The sequence below is a fragment of the Xiphophorus hellerii genome, chromosome 8 (genome assembly GCF_003331165.1).
Source record: "Xiphophorus hellerii strain 12219 chromosome 8, Xiphophorus_hellerii-4.1, whole genome shotgun sequence".
NCBI lineage: Eukaryota > Metazoa > Chordata > Actinopteri > Cyprinodontiformes > Poeciliidae > Xiphophorus > Xiphophorus hellerii.
Window position 1 is genome coordinate 25,656,160 of NC_045679.1, and position 25,795 is coordinate 25,681,954.

Here is a 25,795-nt window from a genome sequence, read left to right on the forward strand (position 1 = left end):
CGAATAAGTTGTAAATACTTTTTTTTTTATCTACACTATAATTATTATTTCTACAAATACTATGAGATTTTGTTAGGTCTATATCTCCTGTCCCTACTTTGGACCTCTTGATGTTCATTAATGTGCCTCTATTGATAAAAACAGCTGAAAACATCCAGTAAAGCCAAGTTTAAATGTGAATGTTAACTGCTGTCTTTCCTTGTGTAGACATTTCTACTTTTTCAACCACAGCAGAACTAGTCACACACAAACACAAAGCCCACATGTGAGCTGCAGTGCACACCGCCGTTTTTTCAGAAAGATGAAAGCCTCATTGTTTCAACACCAACAAACAAATGCATAGTAACACACACTCTCTCTCTCATACACACACACACACACGGCGGGAGAAGCGGCTGTGCCGGAGCCAGGCGGTCCTAGGAGGAGAGCGGTTACGTAACATTAAAGAGAGGAAGGATGTGGAAAGGATGGAGGAGCACATTGTTAGGACAAGTCGCGATGGAGGAAGAGAAGGATGGAGAGATTCAACACGATCTGTCCATTTAAACATTTTACTTCATCTAAATTATTTAGACCTACTAGAAGCTGACTAGACGACACCGCCTTGTTACTGGGCTGGTTTTGTCGAATTGCTGTGTTTGTTTCAAATTGATGGCTTTGAGCGAGCCAGTTGCATCAATCTGGAGCTCTGACGTCACAAGCTCAGGTTCCTGATGACTAAGAGAGGGGGCCTTGGGAGGGGGGTGTGGCAGGATGGGGCACATGAGCACAAACACACACACACACACACACACGTGGGGCACATGACGGATTCACACGAGCAGAAAAATCTAAAAATAAACCTCTGCGTCAGGCTGGAGATCAACAGAAGCATGAAGCAGAGTAAAAATAAACGCAGTCCAAGGACACTTCATAAGTGTTGTCACTGATCCAAATGCTGATTTTTAAGGTTTTTTTCTTATTTATCCAAAGAAAGAGCAGAGGAAGGAAGCAAGGACGGACTGATGTACGGATGGATAGATGGATGGATACTTTTAGCAGATAACAGGAAGGCTGAATGGTTCTGGGGAAAACGAATGCAGAATGCTTCTTATACTTTAACCCATAAACAGAAATCATAGAGGATCTGGAACAGCATTAAACTTAAACACAGATCAAAATTCAGCTAAAATTCAAATTGTTGAATTTCCAATTGAGAGGCCAAGACCTAAACGTTACAGCTGATGTCGATGAGGCAAAACCTTTTTAAAATATATATATATATATATATATATAAATAATAATTATGAAGCTTTTTATCAGTAATTTTAGTGAACATTTTCTGTGTACTTTCTTCCACTCTGGTTGAAGTGGCTGTTTTTAAACAGAAAAACATAATTAAAATGCTTTTTTTGACTAACTTTAACAGGTCTGGATGACCTAATATAGTCAGTGCTACAAAACTAAAGAAATGTAACTTGGACATGAACTTATCGAGACACACACATGTGAAAGGTGCCTATAATTTCAGTCGGTTTCAGTGACAACACAGACTGGCAGTTAATAAAAATAAATGTAAAGGTAGGAGAGCTACGCTTTATTATACTTCATTGCTTTTATAATCACCTAATAGTGTATTCTAGCTTATTTTATAGCATATTTTCAAGATGGATAATCTCCCCGGAGACCTACAGCTACAGCTGGGGCTGCTTTATAAAACATTTGGCATTAGTAGAGCTAATAAAGGTTTTTTTTTTTTCTATTTTTAAGTCCTAACGTAGTTTGTGGTTGCATCACATTAGCTGAATTCTTGGCATAATATTAGTTAGCTTGAAAATCCAGATAAGTTTTTCATCTGCAGTTTAGACCCTGGAGGTAAATTTAACAGCTCCAGCATAATGAACTCGCAGGCATGGGGTCACCGACAGAGGCAGGAAAAAACATCAGCTATGCTGGGAACTCACATTTCCTTGCAGAGGATGCCGATCCGCAGGCTCTCGGCGCCGCTGCGCTCCTTCGACAGGCTCAGCTCCTCCTGGTATTTGGAGTTCTGATGTTTCAAAGTGTCGAGCTGAAGAGGAGACCAAAGTAGAGAGAATTCGTTAACTTCGGTGGCATCATCCCCGCTGACTTAGATTGCTTTCTATGGTGGGAAGGGCATGATGCAACTATTACACTTATGGGGCAAAGAAAGTTTCTACGACTGTTAATGCCGCTGTGGAAGTAATGGACCGCCTCTCCTGCTTAGAGAGGAAAGAGCAGCAAGTTAGTGCGAAGCAAGCACATTTATCCAGTGTTGGCACACTTTTCCCACTGAATTCACGCACTTTAAGAATCTTCAAGGTAAGTTTTCAAACTTTTCAGCACCTCACTTTGGAGAAATAAACACAAATGAGCTAAACATGAGTTTCAGTTAACTATTCATGATATTTATTACTGTCATCAATAATGTCTTCAAAGGTATTTGACATTCAACAGCAGGGAAAAACTAAAATATATCAAAAGTTTATGTTTTGAAGTGACAAAAAAATCCCCCAATTTAAATAAGGTTTAACTTATAAAATACAAGCCGACCCTTATTTCAGCTATTAAGTTATTAGGGATAATAAATATTAATCACATTGAAACAATCCCAACTGTGTTAAGATAAACTGCCTTTGTGATCAAATTAAACACAATATAAAAAGAAAGTTACAAAAAAATCTAGGAGAAATCTGGATGCAGTGATGAACTCTGACCTGAACCTTCAGAGCCACATAAAGATGGCTACAAACACAACCTTCTATCACCTGAAGAACATCTTCGATATTAAAGGACTAATGTCCCAGCAAGAGACAATCATCCATGTGTTTATCTTTAGTCACACTGATTACTGTAACAGTGTCTTCACAGGTCGGCCTTAAAAAAAGAAATCAATCCTCCAGCTGCAGCTGATCCAGAACGCTGCTGCTGCTCTGACTAAAACCAGGAAGATAGAGAACATCACCCCAGTCCTAAAGTCCTAATGTTGCTGAACCTATAATGACTTCAGAACTGATATTCAGATGCTCTTCAGACACTCTGACTGAGCTTTAGACATTTTACCAAAAAAAATTTGCAAAAAAACTAACAGTGTTGAGCTGGTTAGTTGCAGCTGCAACTTCATCAAAAGGTGATTTTTACAAAGTATAAACGACGAGGGTGAAAACGGTTTTCATTCAGATTTTCCAAAACGTTTGTAAAGCCTTTATGCTTTATTTTATTTTAATCTTGCAGCATTTTTGTGTTTGCTCGCCAGTGACAGTGAGTTGAAACAACGTGGAAATAAAAATGAAAGCACCAGCAATATCCTGTCTTGTTAAACTTTTTTTTTTCTAAAGGAAAACGTTCTGCTTCTCGACTGAGGCTCCAAACACATTAGGAATCACTCCTGACGAGATATGTGCGGCGCAGCATCATCCACAGCGCTACGAGGGCATCAATAATTAATTAAAAGCTTTAAAAATCAATGCTTCAGTTGTACAAAAAAATAACAAATACAGCATGAAGAAGCCAACACGCCAGACCTCTACTGTATGTTGCACTTCATCACATCATGAAGTGTGACATCAACTGTGCAGGGGGAGTTTCACGCTGCTCATTGCTTCAGTGTTCATCTCCACATTCAACCTGACATCTGCTCAACACGCCGAGCTCCTGAACATAAATGATTGCATGCAAACTTAGGGACAAGTATGCAGTAAAAAAGCAATCAGAGTTTGTGTTTGAAAATGAGGAGTTTGAGGCGACAACAACTCGTCCTACCTGGTAATGATTTGAGTAGATGTTGCTGGAGAAGCCCTGATGCAGAGCAGCAATGTCCATACCTGCTGGATTTTTTAAATGTTTTTTTTTTCCCTACGCAAGTCCGCCTGCTAAGCAGCGGCTTGTTTTTTGTCGCCGGGTCGCCTCCGCTCTTGTTCTGCCCGTTTCACGCGCCGGCGAACAGAAGCTGAGCATCAACAAAGCATCGGTTCTCGTCTCCCCGCCGAGCGCGGCTGCAGGAGGGAAACAGAGAGAGCGTGTTGCCTGCTCTGCCTCTCTCTCTCTCAGGGTCGGGTCAAACAAGCAGATCACTTACATAATGTAAGCCTGCAGAAGCTCCTCCCACTTCTCCTCCCCGCCTCCTGGCAGCTCACTTTTAGATGCTCTTATAGTACCTACACACACACTTCTTCACAAACCTTTGCTTACCATTCACAGGGCATCGCAGCACCTATTGTCTCAATTTTCCATGTACTCCTCTGTTTTCAATAATGACATGAAAAAATCTAACAAATTTATTTGTTTAATTAAAATATTGCACGCTTCCTTTACTGTTGAGCAAGTAAAATTTATTATTTATAATAATAACATCATGTTTTGTAATATTAGTCATTATTTTTTTTAAATAAATTGTATGCTTTTGGTCTGCCGAAACGTTTGACCTGATCATTTTTGCCCATGTCCCAAAAAGTTTGGACACCTTTGAATAAGAAAATTGCATAAATGGTGGCGGTGGTATCATGCTTTTGGACTGGTTTTGTTGCAATTTCTACAGGTCCAGTAAACTTAACGGGTGAAAAAAATTAATAAAAAAATTCAAGACTACCTCCACTTTCTTCCACTTCACCTCAGATCTACAGCTAACTGGACCAATTGAGTTTTTCTGCAGAATCCCAAACACATCACAGCTTATTTAAGAATTGACAAAACAGGAACTCTGGTAGAACAGTAGAAACCGGGAGCCTGATACGAACTAAAAAAAACAGCTTTGTTTGTCCTAAACTGACAATTCCTTCAAAAATAAACCAGCTTATCGGTTTAGGGGAAACGTTATTCATCAGATGGATCCTTCTCAGTCCAACATGACAGGTCAACCTCAAGTCAGCTGCCATTAACTACAGCAGTATCCTGCCCAGCACCACAACCCACACACACACAGTGACATGTGCAGGATTACATCACAGCCTCATCAGGGTAGAGCAGAGCGAAGAGGCAGCTGTAGAAGCATCCCTGCTGAATAATTGCTCAGCAACTCACGCTTTTAGTTTCCCCTTCATAACTTCAAAGTTTCTGCTCTCCCCTGCAGCGCAATCAAAACGCTTCCATTTTAATCTTCTGCTTTGCCTCTCTGATTCCTCTATGGATGGGGGGGGGGGAACAGACTTGCCCTATTTTGTCATTTCATTTCCTGATCTACAACCTCGACAGATCTGTTTCCACTTTTTGTTTTGTCTCATTTAAACGTTTCAGATTGTCAAATAAATCGGAATATCACCCAAAATCCTTAAAATGGTGGCTTTATTCTTTGGTTCACTGCATACAGCCATTTAGAGAAAAAAACAACCTCTAAATAATAAATGATTGTCCCACCCTTGGTGGCAACAACTACCATCAACTACCAAACCGTCTTTCAGTTCGCTGTGGCGAATTTTGGACCACAGAATTAACTTAATCAGCCACACTGGATTTTCTGTCACATGCCATCAACTTATAAACCATCAACTTATAAACCTCTGACAACAGAAGTGAGTAGACCCCTTGGTGAAAATGTTCAAATTGTGCCTAAAACGTACATTAAAGATTTGCATCTGTTGCATCAACCTTGCAAACCACTCAAGTCTCTTTGTTCTGTCTGCTCTGCATCCCCAGAACCAGAACCAAACACAGAGAAGCAGCGTTCAGCTTCTATGCACCACAAATCTGGAAGAAACTTCCAGAAAACTGCAAAAACACTGAGTTCCTTTAAATCAGGGATAAGACCCACGTTTGGTGCTGCCTTTAGTTAATAATATGTGGGTACACATTAAAATATCAACATTTTGATGATTTTGATGGTGGCATTTGACAAAATGTAAAGTTTTGCCTGTTTCATAATTAGTAATTGTATTATGCTTTTATGATGTAAAGCACAATGAACCGGCTTGTTGCTGAAATGAGCTGATCACAGACAGTGTTTGACAGCGGCTATCCGCGTCTGTTTTCAGCTCTCCTATTCTGCAGAAAAGTCATTTGTGTCTCTGGTTGATTCTTTGCAGGTTAGGACCTAAAATAAACCTGTCAAATGTGTAATATTAACATCCCGAAAAACGACTCCAACTCTCATATTTGGTTATTAGGGTCAAATATTAAAAGATATTCCATATATAATGGTGAAAGATATTCACCAATATATTTGGTCAGTGGGAAAACCCTTATTTAAAATAGTCTTGAAATTAAACATGTAAAGTGAGTTATTATGAATGGCTTAGCAAAGAGTGAATATGAATGCCCAGTAAGAAAGCTAGAGGGCGCCAGAGAGCTGCAGACAGACTGAGCAGCAGTACTCGGTTAAAATAAAAAATAATGGTGGTGATGATGATGATGAAAAAGGATGATAAAAATATAAAGACAGAGATAGCAGAGGGAGTCAGCGGAGGCTGCAGGGTTTCATTCATGGTTAATTAAATGCGAAGGCAGCGGCTGACTTTCCCCCAACAAGAGCAGCTTGTGTAGCGATGCAGTCAGCGTGAATGTACAACAGAAACCCTGCAGGCTGCAGATGCTGAGCTCAGGCATGTACATGTGCAAAAACCTTTCAGAGCGCCGTGGAACACACTAAGTAAAACACATGCAGACAAGCGGAAAAGGTCTCACTTGAAAATGTTGCAGTTACAATGAAAAAAAAAAGCTCAGCAGGGGAAGGATGGTGGGGATTTAAAGTGAGCTGTGATTGGCTGAGCTGTTTTAAAGTCGCACAAAACTTCAAAGTCCAACTTCGCTTTACCAATTTCCACGATCATCAGTCTACTGCTCTCAGGTTTGTTGACTAACATTAACTCCACTCAGTTCAGTGTGTTATGTTAGCTTTTACACTAAAATCAGCTAAAATGCTTAGTTCTGATAAGCATTGCTAAAGTTATCATAAAGGCTATCATTAGAATTGTAGCAACATATTTCACTCAGCATGCAAAAAGCATTGAACACAAAAAAGATTAGCTAAAATCCTCAGTTTTGATAAAATGCTAACGCTAGCATAAATGCTATCATTAGCATGGAGACCAACAGTAACATGCTTTATTCAGCATGCAAAAAGCATTAAAAACGCAACCAAAATTAGCCAAAATGCTAACATTAGCATAAATGTCATTTTTAGTTGCCAACAGTAGGACGTTAGCTAACAATGACTTACTCTATGTTTTATTTTACAAAGGTATTTATCCATCACCTGCAAAAATCAGATATTGACAAGTTGTTCTTGATGAAGAACAGGGGTTGTTTTCTCCTGTCAGAGTGATGCACCATCATTGTGTAGCACATGGTTGTGAAAGGAAATGAGGAGGAATAAAGAAAACAAAGACCTGCCTGCAGCATTTCTCCATCAGCCTCTCCTTACCTGCGACTCCAGAGCTTTCTTCTCTATAGTCATCTGCACTAAGGACACGTTCGCTCTGTCCAGCTTCTCCGTAGTCTGCAACACATAATGAGGAAACTTTAAAGAATCCACACCCGACTACAACGACAATGTTCAATGTATTCTATTGGGACTTTATGCAATAATCAGCCAACAAATTGTGCAAAATTGTGAAAGAGAAGAATAATTATACAACGTGGCTTGAATTTGTTTCCAGAACTTCAAAGAACCACTTTTTTGTCCTGCAGTTACAGAACTACACATCTGGACACTGAAAGTTCTCCCCATTGTTCTTTGCAAAATTTCTCAATCTCATGCAAATTCAATTGAGAGCATAAGTATATATATTTTTAAGAATTGCCACATCAGAAGCATGTATCATTTTCCTTCTACTTCCTAATTATGATTACTTTATGTTGGTCCAAACCATAAAAATCCCAACAAAACACAATGCAATGGTAGCGCAACATGTGGAAAAATGTAAGGCACTGTAAATACTGTGAAACATAGAGGAGGATAAAATCTTACTTTAAAAGTGATTGATATGATTTCAAAACATTTTTTACCCAGACTGTATTTTTTATAACAATCCAAAGAGAAGTTTGCGTCTACCTGCATGCATGTCTGCACTTCTACAACAGTTTTTTTGTTGTTTACTTTAAAAAAAAAAAAAAAACTTAAGTCTATAATTATTTTCTAATTATAGAAAAATAATTAGATGATTATATTGATGAAACCATAGTTAGTTAATGTATTATGCTTAACCAATGAAAAAAACAGAAAAAAAGCCACTCAGTTCTTAAATCATCACTCACCAGAGCATATGTGTGTTTTTAATACACACTGAAAAAAAACTATAGAGTGCTCATGTAAATAAGTATAAAAGTGCTTATCTGCACAGCAAACAGACATGTCGCCACATTTGCATCCTTGTGAAGACAACACTACTTCTTCTTGGGCTTTACAGTAAAATCATATGTGGCAGCCGTCATAAAATATACATAAAATATTGAAAAGAACCTGCGCAGCACAGACGACTAGACAAAGCAGAATTTGAATATGGAGGCTGAATTCGATTCCTCACGTATGTAAATCTCCGTTCTGCTCTTTGGGTTTTGGTCTTCACCAACAGAAATATATCTGACTTTTAAAAACGCTTTCCCACTTCCACCTGTGGTTGTTTTAACATGTATGTGCTGACCTGCAGAAACAAAGTCATGTAAACTCCAGAAAGATGTTTGTGCATCTTGAATCAAGAGTTGAACAGGGATTTTGCTTCAGGAAAAAAAATATACGAGCTCAACACATTAAAAGTACAACAAGCTACAAAACGTAAAGCCTCGGTTTTGTTCTGATTAAGGGACAGAGCAGCAGACATTATTTCACTTCATCATCCAATTGGAATGAGTTTCACAAAGCGAGAGCCGGAGTATAAAAGCTCTGGCTTTAGGGAAGAAGAACGCCTCACTCTTTAATGCAACATTTTCTGTGTAGAAACCATAGAAGCAGAAACTTCACGTTTGCATGGCAACGCCAGCTCAGAGCCTCCACTTTCAGCTTTTGTTTATCGACTCTCTCTCTCTCTCTCTGCACCTGCAGCAAGAATGTCCCCCATCTGCAGAAAGCCATAATAAAAGTCAAGATATAAATAGTAAATGAACCGAACAAGAGTGCTCTGATAGTTTAGAGTTTATGGTGACGGAAACGCTCGCTGCAGCTGATCTGAGTCTCTGTGCAGAAACGTTCGAGGCAAACGCAAATTCTCTCCTCTTCATTCTGGTCTTTAGATGTCGTGGAATACAGAACAAGTTTTGCTTTTAGGACCTTTTTACGGCAATTGGTTTCATCTGACCTTTTGACCTGAAATCGGCATAAAAAGATGTCAAGTGATTGGATGATTAGGTTAATTCTGTCACATGTTGGTATATTGCTCTGACTGTGACGTGACGCAAACTGAACTGAAATGTGCTGAATTACAAATGTATTTGATAACTCTGCACCAGTAAAGAAAGAGAAACTGACAAAAACAATATGTTGACTATCTTGGTCAAACTTGTGAAAATAAACTGGATCAAACCTTCTTTGCAGTGGTTCAAAAAGTGCAATTAGTCATTTCAAATATGTCAAATAAAAAATATAATTCTGAGCTATAAGCATAGAAGTAGACATGGATATGAGAACATGCCATTCAAGTCATGTATTGTACATTGTCTCTAGAGATGAAACACCACAACCAAAAAGGATATATATTTTTTTTAAAATGGCTCATAAATTAGTAGCAAACAAATCAAACCCAGAAAAAAAAAATCACTTAAATTTTTTGTTTCTTTTAAATCCAGGATGCTGGGGAAAAGTAATTGATTTAATTTTCCCACCGAGTCCATGTGCGGTGCTACCTTTGTCAGCTGGGACTTCAGCTCCATTTCTCTGCTCTGGGTTTGGAAGTCCTTCTTTGACTGCTCCACGGTATTCTCCAGCTCTGTCAGGGAACAAAATGCAGCGTCAGTCAAATGAGACAAAGAAGAAAATCAACAATTAATCGCATACTACAACCAGCAGACAATACAAGTGGTATCTTTACCTTTCATGGTCTTTGCTATGGCCCTGTTCTCCTCCTCAGCAACCTCCAGCTTGCATCTCTGAAACGCAGAACCATCAGCAGTGATTACATGCTAATCACTTACACAGCAGCATTCCTGCACCTTGAGCTAAGCGGGGGAAATAATGACAAAAACAAGCAAGATTGTGGATAAAATACCTTTGTTAATGAGGCTACTTTCACAATGCCCACAAGCAAAACACCTTATGGTAATAAACGTAGGTCTGGGCAAAGATTCAGTTTTTCGACACACAAAAAAAAAAGGCAGTGCAGACAAACTAGAGTCGTACTAAGTTTGTGGATCAGTTCTTATTTACTTTAACCATATGTTCGACATGTTCTGGTTTCTAATAAATTAAAATGTCAAACAAAATGTTAAAGCTGACTGGAAGGTGCTCATGATTACAAAAGAGGGCTGCATATTTTAGGAAGCATCGAGAAGTCCAGCCCAGGGTCTCAGAGCAGACACCATACATTTTTTTTCCCCCTTTTTTTTTTTTCTTTGCAAACTGTTTGTGTTTTTCTTCCACGGCTCAGTGGGGAGCACGCCTCATAATTGCTTGGTATGGAAACTGTTCAGCAGCAGCAGCTGTCGAGGGAATCCAGAGAACCATCCACATGGAGAGTCCAGTAAGACAAAAGGATTACTGAGAAATGGAGACCACAGCGTTGTTGAGCACTCCCATCTCCCCAATGTAATCCAGATTTTGGGATAAGAGAAGGAGAGGATTCAATAACACCAAAGAGGCTTAAAGGGGCAGTATTACGTGTCTTCCAGGCATATAGTTCCATTTTATAGCACATTCAAGTAACTATGTTACCTTCAGTTGTTACAATAATTCTGTATATATCAAATATAACTTAAATAAATTTTACTTTGTAATGTAACGCCTTGAAATGGGGCCTCTGTCTCTTTAAAAACTCCTGCTCTTTCTGAAACTCTGCCTTCAGGAAGTCATTACAAAATGGCTCCTCTATTGACCCTATAACAATGTTTTTACCAGCGTTGTACTAAGAAGTAGCTCATATAATGAGCTCAACAGATGTGCATTTCCACCAGGTGTTTGCTAATTGCTACTGGCTAGTCTGAAGGAGCTGAGTAGGGGAGTCACGGAGGAGGGGCTCTCTGTGAGGCAGAACCTTGGAGACAGGCGTTTTGCACATCTGAATGGTAGCTATGGGAGATTAAAGGATTTCTCAAGCATGCATGAAAGAATCAAGGCAACACTCCAGGTTTGTTTTTGATGAGGAAATAACACCATAACATGATGTAAAGCTTAAAAAATTCTAATTTGCACGTCAACATGGACACGTCTGAGTTACATCTGGGAGACGCTGCTGTAAACTCTCCTTTTTATGAAAATAATCACACCTGTTTTCAACAATCATCAACATCTCCAGAGGTTCTTCACTACTTCTTCCTCCTCTTCTTCTTACCAGACTGGACAGCTGCTGCTGTAAAGACGTCCTGTCTTGCAGTGCAGACTGAAGCTCCTTCTGTTTGCGCTCCAGGTCGACGCTCAGCTCACTGATCTGCTTCTCCTGGCACTTAACCTGGGTGTTGAGACTGCCAACCTGCAGCTGCGACAGAGACACGGCGTCCTCCTTCTGCTGGGACGCCCGCAGTCTGAGCTTGAAGTCCGCCACCTCCCTCTCCAGCTCCATGATCCTGGAGCGCTCAGACACCGTGGCAACCTGCGTGGAGGTCGCACAGGACGCACCGCTGAAGAGATTAAAAGCACTACTGCCTCTTGACTCAAATACGTCTAAATGCTCGAGTCTTTTTGGGTTTTGCTGTTTTGTCTTTTATTCTGGAACATCTATGAAATAAAGATTTCGGTGTAAAAGAGCAGTCCTCATTAAACCACAAGATTTAAAGCAGGAAACGATTAAAAACGTTCCCATCTAAAAAGCTGAAAATCGGATCATGCCTTCATTAAAGCTGCAGTATGTAACTTTTATTAAAAAAAGTATATTTTTACATATTCGTTCGTACGGCATGAGATAGGTAATCTGTGAAAAAAACTGAGCTCCTCTGATTTTACTTTAAAATAGAAACTTCTGAAGTTTTAAAAATATACAAGATGAACAGTATCAAAGAAAACTTCACAAATACAAATCTGAGTTACTTGATTTTCAGAATGAAATGCCACCTTGATCAGAGAACCAATCAGTAAGTAGCAACAGGTCAAAGGTTTCAAAGCATAAAAGATGTCGTCTACATTTGTCTTAAAGCCACCAAGTTCCACATAATTGTTTTGGAGATCTCCAGTGTCATTAGCGTCATTAGAAAAACTTGATCTGACCAGTAGCCGCATAGACACAAACTTCTATCAGGCATCTGCTAATTGCAGCCGGCTAGTCTGAAGGGGAAAGTGGGAAAGTTTGGAAACTGCAGCTCTGAGGAGGAGCTGTGTCCATCCAGGCGTTTTGCACTGCTGAATGGTTGCCACGGGAGATTCAAGTATTTCTCAAACATGCATGAAAGAATTAGAGCAACACTCCAGATATGTCTTTGATGAGGGAATAACATCATAGCAAGCTCAAAAAAGTCGATTTTCCATAACCCTTCCCCTTTAAAGGTTCTGAATTGCAGGTTAAAAAAATATTTGTTTTCCTATTTTTTTCTTTTTCATGTTCATATATAATTTTATTATTTATTTATTTTTGCATTGTTACATCAAAGCAATTTCCCTGCCTGTGAACTTGTTTACTGGAAATGGCAATAAAGTGATTCGGCTTCCTACTTTATCTTCTTTTATTGTAGCTCCTTAAATGAATTCAGAATCAGTCAAAATTGATATCAGCAGATCAAAGTTTCTCCAAAAGCTAGAGATCGGAAATCAGACAAAATTCTCACCGGTGCATCTCTCCGTACACACTCTAGCGCAGGGGTCTCAAACTCCAGTCCTCGAGGGCCGCAGACCTACAGTTTCTAGATGTGCCACAGGTACAAAACACTGGAATGAAATGGCTTAATTACCTCCTCCTTGTGTAGATCAGTTCTCCAGCACCTTGCTAATGACCTAATTATTCTATTCAGGTGTGGTGCAGCAGAGGCACATCTAAAAGTTGCAGGACTGCGGCCCTCGAGGACTGGAGTTTGAGACCCCTGCTCTAGAACCTTCTTGTGAATTTGGTTCAAAATCAGATAATTATTTAACAGAAAATAGAGATAATTAATCATTTGTGGAGGACCTACGTTCTTATGTAGGATTTGCTGGCAAGAAGAAAATGCCACCAGCCAAATTTCTTGGCTGATCTTGCGAAGGTCATCTCCAAACAATATCAGTTTAGACTCATGCACACATGCATATTGTTCAGATAAACCTGGGTTATAAAGAGAAGCTACATGCAGATGAGTTGTTAATGTTTCTCTGCCACAGCGGTGGACAATATCCACAGGGCCTCGACGCTGCAGCTCTCCTAGCATACGCTGTGCATCATTAATAAACCCGGTGGGGAAAGGGCCGTGACTCAGCCCTGGTGTGGGACTGCAGCATTACCCTAGTGTCCTCTAAATCCCTCTGGAGTTTTTCAGCTTTGGTCTTTTCAAAGAGCAGGCTCTGCTCAAGCTCCTTTATGTGGGCATGCTCCAGCCTGGTCTGCGTCTGTTAGTAAGAGAGAGCAGGAAGAGAAGGAGAACAAAACACCAATGCAGCGCTGACATGCCAGCTTTGTGCGACACAGAGAAAAGTATGCTTTCAGGACAAAGAGCAGAAAGTGAAAAAGAAGATTCTTTTGCAGCATTTTGGGTTTTCTGTTCTCGATTAGAGTCATTTATCTGCTCAATTTTATTTATTTATCCTGCATTCAGCATGGGAACCCAATTCAATAAGGCACTAATTTATCTCTAGTGTTAAACAAAAAGAATGCAAACAGCAACAAGCACAGCTGAGGATGAAGGCAAACAGGAGTGGTGAAGGCAAAAACTTCTATGAACAGGCATGAGGATGAACAGATGGCGGAAGGACGACAACATCAGTGAAACATGGCAGAGACATCTGAGAAGAAGAGTAACCCAACTCTGGGATGAATAAATAAAAGGGATGGTGAGTCTGAACAGGACTGAAAGGGTAGGATTCAAAGAGTGTAGGAAAAGGAGAAACTTCAGTCTTACTCTGTTTTTTTCTAAGGAAAGTGAAACGTCAGGTGGACATCCGTTAAAATAATGTTTAAAGCAGAGCTAAATGACACAGGCTTCTAAAAAACTCTAACATATTGTCCCACTCTGCCATGTGAAGAAGTACATTGTATACCTCGAGGTCTCCTTTGGTGATGCATGCCTCCTCTACACGAAACTGCAGGTCCTCCACTTTCCTGTTACAAATTACAATATTGTAAAACAAAAACAAAAGAACACCAGGCAATCTGAATTATTAGATTAACAACCTTAAACTGAAACATCATTCCTATCTAAAATGTGTTTTAAGGGGTGACTGACATTCTCATCATTTTTTTGCTTGTTCAGAATAGAGACAATGAATTGTGACTGAGACGTTATACTAAATGTGGACTGAATTTTATTGAAGTTTTAATTTATTTTTTTTTGTACAGTAAAACTTCCAAGGCTGACATTTCTCATTAAGTTGTATTTGTTACATAAACTAAAATGTGACTGAACGCTAAATTCAATCACTGGCTAACTGCAGCACAATTAGCAAGCTAAAAAGAGTTAAAACATTTTAATCACAGGATAACAAACACTGAGAAAAGGCTTTGCATTGATTAGTTTGGCAAACTGAATACTTGTTGTTGCTGCTGTGCATTTAACATCATCCATAAACAGCTGTAATAATGTGACGAAGAAGGAAGGACCCACCTCTTCTCCTCCTCTAGTTGGTTGAGCAGCTCCACCTTGTCTCGATCAGCGGCCTCCACCATAGAACGCAACTGATCCAGCTTGGCCTCCATCTCCAGTGCGTACTGTAAAATACACGATAAGCTGGGAGAATGCCAGATATTGAACAGAGCACACTGAGAAACCACAGACAGCACACAGTGTGAAAAAAAAGCCAGCTTTGCTCGAGGAGGACTGGGACTCCTCAAGGTCGTGTACTCAGCCCATTGCTGTTCACCCGGTTAAAACATGACTGTAAATCCAAAATAAGTTTGAAAAATCTGATTCTTACATGAATCACATGATGCCACAGTAGTGGGATTCATTCATTGTGATTTTAAATGAGTGTGTTGCGAGGAAGCCAAACACGAATCAGGTGCAGAGGCAGTGACCAGGTGCTTAATAACATGAGCAAAACAAAGGAAATGATCATCAAATTCTAGAGAATCGGTTTTCAGAGCTGCACTGGTTGATGTCTACAGTTAGAGCTAGATAACAGATAATAACTTTAAAGGCAACCATTACTGGATTCTAAAATGCACAAGACAAACATGGCTTAGTCAGGACTGAAGAACATGGGATTTTATATTTAAAACTGCTATAAAATGATGAGTACTTGTGGTTTACTTTGAGTTAATTAGAATTAGATACTGAAGACATTTTTATTTTAAACCAAAGAGTTTCATTTGAGGATTTTGACCGCTAAAATATTTATTCTAGTTTGCATTAAAGTAACCAATAATTTGGAGTTATGATGGCAATTAGTCTGGTATCCCTCTTTATCTATTTAGGGCTAAAGAGGGATGATTACATATGCACATCTCACAAAACGTTTGGGCTTACTTTTCCTTGTCCGTCACATAAAATCCCAGTACATTCCAATGAAGTTAGAGGTTTTTAGTATGAAAAAAATTAAGTCGCTAGAAAACTTTTACAAAGAACTGTGTATTACTTGAGATATTAAATGAAGTTGGATTAAGATATCCTTATTTTTATTGTCAGGTAAACAATATCAGTATTTATATTTGGATCAATATGTTTTTGTAATAAAATCTACAATTAATTTTCTTTAATATTTGTTCTTTAGTAAAAGTGCTCAGAATTTTTTTCCCAGACAGCCACCTTTGCTCCGTGCTCCCTCATTACATATCACACCTCAGGAAGTAAACATAATGGATGCTGCTTGCTTTTATAACCCCCCGGTTAAAGGCTGTATTACCAAGCATAGTAAACAGGCAAGAAAAGCATTGAAGCTATTTGTTTAAGTCATGCGTTTATTTTTCAGGTTTTCTGAAAATTCTTTTGATCAAGTGCAGAGAGCTCACCTGATCCCGCCCTTTCCTCAGCATAGCCAGCTCCTGCACCACCTCTCCGGCGCGGCTGGTTGCCTTGGCGACCTCGCACCTCTCCAGGTCCCTTTCTGCCAGCAGCTGTTCAATGTGCTGCTGCTTCTCCTTCAGGGCCTCCTGCAGCGCCGTGGTGCTCGAAATCTTGCGAGCGTACCGCACAGATGTTTCTGTCAGCTGGAAGACAACCCAAACGCGCTTCGTTTTGTGAGTCGGTACACATTTGTAAAACCAACTAATAAAGTTTTTATTTATTTATGTATTATTTTTAGTAAATATTACAATTTAAAGTCATAAAGGGAAATAACTGTTGCACAGGCCCAATTAAAACCATTTATCTGTGCAAGCTTTAACAAGAAACTGGTATCTATTAACGTTGTAGTTAGACAGATAACACCTTTACACCTTTTTTTTTTTTATACCAGACATTTAAACTGCGTTCCATTTAACTTTCAGCTACGACACATGGTTGACATAAAGTTCTACATTACACTGCAAAAACATAAAAATCTTACAAAGTATTTTTGATCTAGTTTATAATGGAAGTATCTCAAGCTTGAAATAAGACAAAACTGACTTACAAGAAACTTTTCAGAAAAGTATAGGAGCTTGTTTTAAGTCAATAATTCCTTAATATTGATGAAAAAGTACCAGGCAGATTATTTATCTTATAATATGGGAAAAATGTCTTGTTATGAGAGAAATAATCTGCCAATGGAACTAGAACTTTTTCATCAATATTAAGAAATTACTGACTTAAGACAAGCTCTTATTTCTTGCTGAAATGTTACTTATAAGTTAGTAAACTTACTTAGTAAATAAACTAAGACATTTGAACTGGAATCTAGACCAAAAATACTCAGTAAGATTTGGTGTTTTTGCAGCGTAGGTTTGTAATTCTGCTTTAATATCTGCGTGAATATTACCAGTCCCGCCCGGCTGGGTTTGCCGCTGATGGAGGAGGTTGCCGAGCTGAGGGAGCTGACGGAGGACGCGCTCGGACTCCTCTTGAAAGTGGAAGTCCTGAGGGAGTTCTTCGCCTTGGTGGGCGTGGTGCAGGGGAATCCAATCCGTGTCACCTTGTGGACGGGCGCAAACAGGCCGTACCTGGGCAAGCACTGAAAATACCTGGGAGGAAAACAAGTTGCGCCTAGCCGTCAGTTTGGCTACGCTGGATGAAGTTGTTGTGCGTCGCCTGATTTTCTTTGTGGGTAGATAGAAGCAGACAGAAGCATTTTGTTGCCTGGTAAAGATGTGTGTGAAGTCTTTAAATGAATTGCAATTAAATGCATGTTAACCGACAGAATAAGCAAGATTATAAAAGCTATTTGTTGTTTTTAATCTATTGTTCTTGACGTTATCCAACCACCAGATTAGTGCAAAGTGCTATTATATCTACAGAGTTTTCAAGTGTTTCAAGAAACCCTGATCATTCATGGAAGTTCTTTGAAAAAATCTCCTTCTGTAGAAATGTGGCTGCTGACATTAGCGTTGGGGGCGTCTGTGCTGCTGCAAAATGTTTAGCACTGAGATGCCAATTTAGGCTTGAATAGTTTCGCTGATAGGCTAACTCCTTTTAGCACAACTCGAACATGACAGTAGTGTTTTCCAATGTCCAATCAGGTCGTATTTTTTAAGCGAAAATTAATTCTCAGTGGGCCAAGAGAAGCTGCTTAGTCATCCATTGTTGTTTGCATGTGTCACTTGTGCGTCAGACTTACAGGTGTACCAGAAATGCGTGAATTAAAAAAAATGCATTGATTTCATTTAAAATAACTGCTTTAAAGTCCCGGTCATACTTTAAATATAATTATATTTTAATGCAGCACTGGAAATGTAAGAAAACTATTTAAATACTGGGGTTAAAAGTTTTTACCAAATATATCTTTTCAGTTCTTTGGAGCTGAAAGCATTGCAGCAAATGATCTCCCGGCTCCATTACGGTAAAGAGAAGACAAGTCCAAAGAAAAGAAGTTTCATTGGATAAAATTCATTATAGGCCAGAATAAAAGCGATCAGCTCTATCTACTTATATGTATAAAGTAGTATCAAAATACTAAAATCAATGCACATATTTGCATTAGAATTTATTTTTTCTAATTGCACTAATTTGCAAGAAAAATATTTACAACATATGACTGTGCTAAAAGAAATTATTTTTCATTTTATAAAATCAAATGGACGACCTGTGCATCTGGGTCCTGTTTGTTTGTCTGTATGTTCTAAACTTTGAAAACTAAAACTAAAATACATATAAAATCAAATGGACTTTGCATACCTGCTCACTGAATGACTCATCAAACACACTAGTCGTAAGCAGAGACAGAGTTCCCATGCATCAGTCCTCCTCACCTGGTCCCAGCTACAGCTCCGTCATTCTTGCCCAGAGGTTCGTCCAGCTCCACGCCACACCACTCTCCCTTCGCGAAGTCTGTTTCTCCTAGAAACCGCACCACTCCCGCCTTTGTTCCACCGACCTGCGCACGGAAGTTGTAATAACCGAAGTTACTTTTAGAATGAAATTATACAAAAACAGATATTTTTGTGTCAGGATAGCTTTAGCAGTATGTGGAGAGGAACGTCCATGCTGTTTACGGTCAGGTAAACAGCATGACCTTTTACCTGTCATGCTGTTAAACATGACAGGTAAACGGTCAAGCAAGGTACCAAAGTATCTTTGGTATCTTTCTTATCAAAGATGCTTTCTTTGGTAAGAAAGTAGCTTTCTTACCAAAACGCGATCTCCCAGCCTCAGCTCTTGTCTGATCTTCTTCAGGGAGTCGGGGTCAGACAGGTTGGACACTGACTCGGTGGAATTAACCGTACGGTTCAGGACACCACTGGCCTTTACACCGGTGACTGGAGCTGAAGGAGAGGAAATACTTTTCAGCAGCAAGACAAAGGAAAGTAATAGAGACGGGATCTTATTAGCTACGTTTGGCTCTACATTTCCAGAAACTCTAAACATACAGCCATTACTAAAATGGAACAGTTTATGTCAAAGTTTATTCAAAGTCAAGCTTAAAATCCAATTAAGGGCAAGGCTGTGAAATGAATGTTCAAAGAAGCTTGTTGTAGTTGTAGCTTAACAAAATGTGGCAAAAAACCCCAAAAAACATCCAGTCTGTTACCACTAGGGGCAGCGACAGCCGGTGTAGCCTTGCTTGTTGTGTGGGCTGCTTGTACCGGGCTGGCCTGCCCTCCGTTGGCCTCCTTCTCCGGCAGCGGCGTCCTGGATAGCTTGGAAGATCGTGTGAAAATGCCCCGCCCATCCTCACACTGGAAGTAGCGCACGCCCGCTACCGACCCGTCGTTCTTTCCGATGGACTCGTCCAGGACGATGCCCGCCCACTGTCCGGGAGCAAACTGCGTGCCTCCGACAAACTGAACGTAGCCGGGCTTGCTGCCGTTCACCCAGACCCTGTCGCCAATCTTAAAGTCCGTGAGGACATCTTGTGTTGGGGAGGTCACACCTGACAAGGACTTTTCAGGAGGAACTGGCTTTGAAGCACCTGGAAGAAAAAATTGAAGGTTATAATTAAAATGGATGTTTTCCTCTTTTAAAGCACTTTGAATAAACTTGTTGCATCACAACTAAAGCTTCAAAATGTGGGTTTTTGGTTGATACCCAATCGCACTTTGGCAGCAATGACCCAATAATAACGTCTCATGCAACCCCACGCAAACGCTTTGTCTGCACCGATGAAGATTCACCCACCGCCTGATGCTTACATGTAGAAGTGTAACTGATGGCTTTTTGATTCATTTGACCAAGAAGTACCTAACTGCTTGGAGGCACTCGACAAGCATTAAAATATCATTTTCAGGTGAAATTTATTCCAATTAAATATGGGGGGAAAAAAAACAAAAATAAGACATACAGTACAACAAGACTGTAACAGCAGGACAAAAAGTCATTTGATCATCTCTAAATGTCTTCCAAACTTGGTATTGTGCTAACATACTTCTGAGCCTTTATGGTTGGAGAATTATTTGATCAGCATCACTGATATTCTGAAAAGCTCTTACCAGATGACGGTGAGGTCCTAGTTGGTACTGCGGATGGACGGGCTATTTTACTGGGAGGCTTTAGCCCACTTGATTTGCCTGGTGTAGTGACGGGGCCCTGTTTGTCCATGGTTGGGGGATTTGATTAGGATGGGGGGACACGGCCTTCCCCCACCACCCCGGCCACCCTGTGTCTCAACGTGACTGAAGAAAGCTGGGAGAAACACACAAACCCGAGCATGAAAAGCAACCCAAAAAGTGAATAACAGCTTTCAATGCAACCCACTAAAAATAATAACAGCAGTAGCAAAAGTAATAATATCACTTTAATCATATTTGAAGTGTAAGTTTTTAATGTGCAAGTTATGAATTAAGGTGAGCATGAATAGGGCCATTTAGCTAAAATACTATAAGGATGCAAATGACGATTATTTTAGTAATTGAATATTTTGACGTTTAATCGTATTAAAAAATGGCACTTTCTGCCATTTAGCTACTAAAGCCTTTTTACACAATATTAGAAAGAAATGTTGCAAATAAGCAAATCAAATACATCTTTGAATAAGAAAACTAAAATTCTGCAATGCAGTCACATAGCTGATTATTTTTTGAATTAATAATTGGACACTAAAATGTGCGTAATAGAATTTTAATTTACAGAATTTGAACCAGATGAAGCTAAAACTATGCCACTTGACAAGTTCTGGGCAGAATAAATTTACAGACAAAGAAGTTTCTACATTGTAAATGCAAAAATTTATATATTTTTTGTACAGTTTTGACTTAATTACTGTGTTGTTCTTTCAATAAATGGCCTTTTTTAAGAGTCTATGCGCTCCAGTCAACAATGAATCAGTCACTGAACTAATCATCAACTAACTTAGTGTTTGATTTATCTTAATTTATTGGATTAATTGTATCAGTCTTAAAATATTTACATTACTCTGTTAAAGTATCCGTACTTCTTGAAAGTTTTCATATATTTGTGAAGCGGAAGGAAATGCTATACATGGTTTTTAGCAACTTTACAAATAAAAATTTTAAATGTGTGCAAAATAATAATGAATAACAGTAATTTACAACATGAATAAAGAAAAAATTATTAAATAATGAATTATTTTATTCATGTTTACTGTGTTATTTTATTTTAAACGACTCCGATTAATTATTCTAATATCTATATGTTGAACAAGACTTTTGTTTGATGTAAAGTCTAATAAAAAAAAAAAGACTTAAATAAAGTTGACATTGCAGTAATAGCTGCTTGTGTTTTGCCTCTACCAGGTTTTTACTTGCAGAGCGTTTTGCCTCTGTACATTTACTGAGATTAAATCACACACAGGTGAAGCCGCTTTACTAATTGGGTGACTTCTTCTAAAGGTAATCGGTTGCACTTGATTTTTTATCCGACTTTTACCTGAAAAGTCCTTAGAAAAAAATGAAGAAATTTACCTTCAACTTCATACTTACTTCACTACTTTGGGTTGGCTGATTTTCAGACCTTTGCGGTTTAGTGTTTGTCCGATATCCCAGAATTAAGGAAATCTGGGCCGATTCATCTGTGTGCCCCGAGTTATCCTTATATTTTACTTTACTGTCTAAACACGCCGCCCGATGAACATTGAGCAAATATCTTTATCTCGTCAATTTACCCTGAAGATGACATCAGAAGGTAAATTTGCACATTTTCCGTATTAACGTTTTACGGAACCAGTTAAAAACCATTTCTGACAGTCATGTGCTACTTTTAGTGCGGTAAGCCAGATACGCTTTCGACTGTTCGACATCAAAAGGCTTTATTGAATTTATTTGTATTTATTGCTGACGGATAATAATAAAACCTCTTTTACTATCCTCTCTTCACAGAGTGATACATCATGCCAGTGTTTCGATGCCAGCTGCTACACAACCCATAAATACTGTAAGAAAAACATCTATTTGCAATAACCAAGGTAATAACTGTGAGGTCCTGCAGGGCTCATGCTTGGTGTTCAGCTTGTTTTTTTGGGGTTTTTCTTTTTTTTTTTGCATACAGTAGGTGGTGAACAGAAGCCTTACCACACAGATGACTCACGCTGGCTGACACAACACACACTCTGTTTCACACACAAATGGATTCAGCATGGATTACATTTAAGTTCAAGGAAAATTTGAACCATTCGATGGTTTTTCACATTCAAGTGCTCTAAAGCCTTTAAGGAGAGATCGCAAGATATAAATGCCAAAGACATAATCATAGACGAATGGGAGTTTTAGTTTGCACAGCACTGTAGGAAGCTTAACTTTCAAGTGTGAAAATGTTTTACTTGGCTCACTTCTGAATCTTAGTCATTGTATTTTAATGCCCATGGAGACGCGTCACTGATTGTTTTCATTTACATTTGTTCACACCTTGTCAGAAATCTTCCGCAAGCAACAACAGAAAAGTCTGAAAGGCATGAGCATTTCTTCCGTTAACTTCTTTACCAACTTTCACTTCAGTGTGAAAGATCTGCCTATCTTTAGTTTTGTCATCAGAAAGTGAAATGAAAAAACCATTCAGTTAGCACCAGCAGACTGCACCAGAAATGCTTAACTTCTCAGCTTCCAAAAGTTCTTGAATTGACCCATCCTTAAGGTATAGTTTGGATTACATTTGCCTCTTGAAAAGCGGTCCAATTTTGTGGCAAATGTCTGAATTTGAGAGTGCATAAATATGTATGAGACATAATGAGACATGGTGGTGGCAGCATCATTGGGCAGTTGGGGCGCTTTTCTTCAGCAGCAGCAGGAAAGCCTAGTCAAAGTGTTTTTTTGGCAATCTCAATGAAACTTAATACAGGGCAGTCCAGAAGCGGGAAGAAAGTCTGTATAAGTTGCAAAATGCATGCAGACTGGGGCAGAAGTTCACCTTGCAAAAGTAAAACAACTGTAAACATACAGCAGGAGCTACAATAAAATGTTTCAGATGAATGCATGCGTTAGACTCTCCAAGAGAGCAGAGTTAGCAGATCTGTACGTAGCTGTAACTGCAAACTACAAGCAGAGTTGAACTGAATACCAAGGATACCACACATTTTTAATTTAGTTTTGTTTCAATTTTTAAAAACAATGTATCCTTTCCACTCCATACCTCATTTATGCCCAACTTTTTGTTTGTTTATCACATAAAATCTCTAAAAAATGAAATATGATATAGCTCACGTTGTGGTGTGAAGTCTGCATCCTTTTTATTTGGGATTCTCAGTCACCCATTACATCGAACAAGTATCTTTGTGGGGGGGAGGGAGTTGCAGGAAGATGTATAGCTTTTTCATAGATTTATATAAATTTTAGCTATATTTATGCAATACATTTTGTGAATTAGAATGACTGCGTCTTATTAAGAGTGATACAACTGATTTTTGACTGAAGATGAACACCCAGTCCAGTCTGAAAGAAAGGAATGATTCAGTCACATCAACAAAACTACTGTATGTTTATGTGTTGGTGATGTACCGTCACCAAGGCGGGTCTGTCTCCCCACCCAGCCAGCCGGCGCGGCCAGACCAAAAACAAGCATACCTGCAGCTGTCAAACATCAGCACGAGACTTCCAGGTCTCACACACCCACGCTCTTCTGTCCCCATCTTCACATTTTTACCCACAAACGAGAAGCATAAAGAGCCAGCCAGTGGACACATAACGAGGGTCGCCCCGTGTTGTTGTTGTTGTTGCTGGTTACATCTGGGCTGGGCTCTGTCATTAAAAGAGCTCCAGCGGGATAACTTTGATGCAAAGCGCGACATCACTTCCAATAAACTCAGCACGTATTCACTGAAACAGGTTACCAGCGCACAGTGGTTTAAATAAGTCATTCGGCAGTTAACCCGCGGCGCAAACTGTAGCGCTGTTGTTATGTTTCGTGTCCTGTAGCTAAAGCCAGAATTCCAGCCTGCTGGAATGCCAAAGCTAGTGGCTAGCTTCAGATGAAGCGCCGACTACTAGTTAATGTGAGACAACTAACCGCCCGGTGATGGAGATGTTCCAAAAATTCAAGCAGACAGCGGTAGGAAAAGTCGCTCTGCAGACTTACTTGGTCTGTTTTTGTGAATTGAGTCTCTGTTAGGGCTGTGGAGGGAAGGTGCGGCGTACCTTGCACCGTTACATGTTTTTCCAGCGGCTCCCGTTTCCCTGCCCAGCCCCGACTGTCACAGTCTGACGTCACCCTGAGAGATGACGCTGCGTTTGAGGACGCACACAAAAAGCTCGGAGACCTCAGTTTCAGGCCATTTTCCGAGTAATGGATAAATAAATGACGAATGAAGGCGACGTGAAGCTACATTTTTTGTTTCCAGAATATAGCACCACTAACAGCAACACAGCTGCCACTCTGGAATAAATTTGTTAAAGTAAAAAGAATTCGCTTCTGTCACTTCTGTTGTCATTTAATTTTAGTCCACTCCACTTTTGTGTGTTTTGCAAACAATCATGTACTTTATATAAAACTCACATAACAGGGAGTTTTACTGATATTTTGGAATTTTTAATATAAAATGCAAGTTTTGGAAACATATGACGTTACAGCCATGTTCTTTGGGAACACCATGTAGTTATTGGGAAAGGGACATAACCCAACTGTGAATGAATTAATGCTTTCTGGTGTATCCTGTGAAGTTTGCCTGAAGAAAAAAAAAACAGATGTTGGGGAAAAAAAATAAAAATAAATAAGAGGTAAAACTTTGTTTCATAGGCATACACACTCTTAATTTAACTTTGAGTATTTTTTGATCTTACTTCAGCTTTCAGTCTTATGCCAGCAGTTTGTCAGCATCCCACATCTCGTCTTGGCAATAGTTTTCCAAATTTATCAGCTCTCTTGACCAAACCTTCCAGATTTTCTGTCAGACTCAGTTCTCGACTCCCGATAGCCTATTCCAAACTTTAATTTTCCTCTCTTTTGCAGCTCCTTGATTCAAAATATGGTATAAAGTAACTGCATATCACATATGTGAAGAAAGATTTGACGGTGGATCATATTGTCATTTTTTTAGTTCACAAAAACCTGGCATTTTAACGTAGGAAGTAAGCTCATTTAAGAACTTACTTTTTTTATTTGTAATTTTTTTACTTGAATTAAGGATTCCACAATTTGATTAAATTTATTTTGTGAACATTTTATTTATGTTGGTAGAATTCCCTGCAGGCAAAGTTACAATTAGGACAGTTACATTGGTCTTCATCCGCCCGGGATATCGCTCTTTCTTCAACAAAACTATAATAATAGAAAATAATTACAATGAATACAATGATTCACTACTTCTCTCTGTTTCTGTATTTCAGCACAATTAAAAATTAAGATGGAAAAGTGAGACCTTCATTTCCTCCTCACATTTAAAACAAGTAGTAGATATAGCAGGCAGGGAAGGGGAACAATTCACACTTCAAAATATAAAACTGTGGATCTATTTCTTTAAAAATTAAGAAACATAGGCTTAGTGAAATAAATAGTCAAATTTTAAGCAGTGTAAAAATGAGTGACAATTATTTTTGGAACTGAAATGAGGGAGAACGTGAAAAGAATAACTTGTCAACAATTACTTTACTGACCCAGCAGCCATAATGAATCTCAATGTTTTCTTATAAAACCAAAAACAATCATTTTTAGCACA

At 39.1% G+C, this 25,795-nt stretch overlaps 1 protein-coding gene across 4 annotated transcripts in view; it reads right to left on the reverse strand.

Moving 5' to 3' along the window:
• Positions 1-24,341, reverse strand: part of clip1b (CAP-GLY domain containing linker protein 1b) — a 36,351-nt gene extending 12,010 nt beyond the window's left edge. For 2 of the 4 annotated variants that reach the window (XM_032569180.1, XM_032569178.1), the window contains exons 1-15: positions 24,220-24,341; positions 20,187-20,379; positions 19,289-19,669; positions 18,889-19,022; positions 18,510-18,634; positions 17,084-17,285; positions 16,137-16,334; positions 14,794-14,897; positions 14,231-14,291; positions 13,478-13,582; positions 11,409-11,666; positions 9,954-10,011; positions 9,769-9,851; positions 7,355-7,429; positions 1,944-2,050 (exon numbers count right to left, since the gene is read on the reverse strand). In XM_032569180.1, the coding sequence (XP_032425071.1) occupies positions 1,944-2,050; positions 7,355-7,429; positions 9,769-9,851; positions 9,954-10,011; positions 11,409-11,666; positions 13,478-13,582; positions 14,231-14,291; positions 14,794-14,897; positions 16,137-16,334; positions 17,084-17,285; positions 18,510-18,634; positions 18,889-19,022; positions 19,289-19,669; positions 20,187-20,295 (2,000 nt within the window). In that variant the 5' untranslated portion in view covers positions 20,296-20,379; positions 24,220-24,341. The remainder of the gene's footprint in view (positions 1-1,943; positions 2,051-7,354; positions 7,430-9,768; positions 9,852-9,953; positions 10,012-11,408; positions 11,667-13,477; positions 13,583-14,230; positions 14,292-14,793; positions 14,898-16,136; positions 16,335-17,083; positions 17,286-18,509; positions 18,635-18,888; positions 19,023-19,288; positions 19,670-20,186; positions 20,380-24,219) is intronic. The other 2 variants (XM_032569179.1, XM_032569181.1) reach the window with 2 other exon arrangements.
• Positions 24,342-25,795: the final 1,454 nt, after the last annotated feature.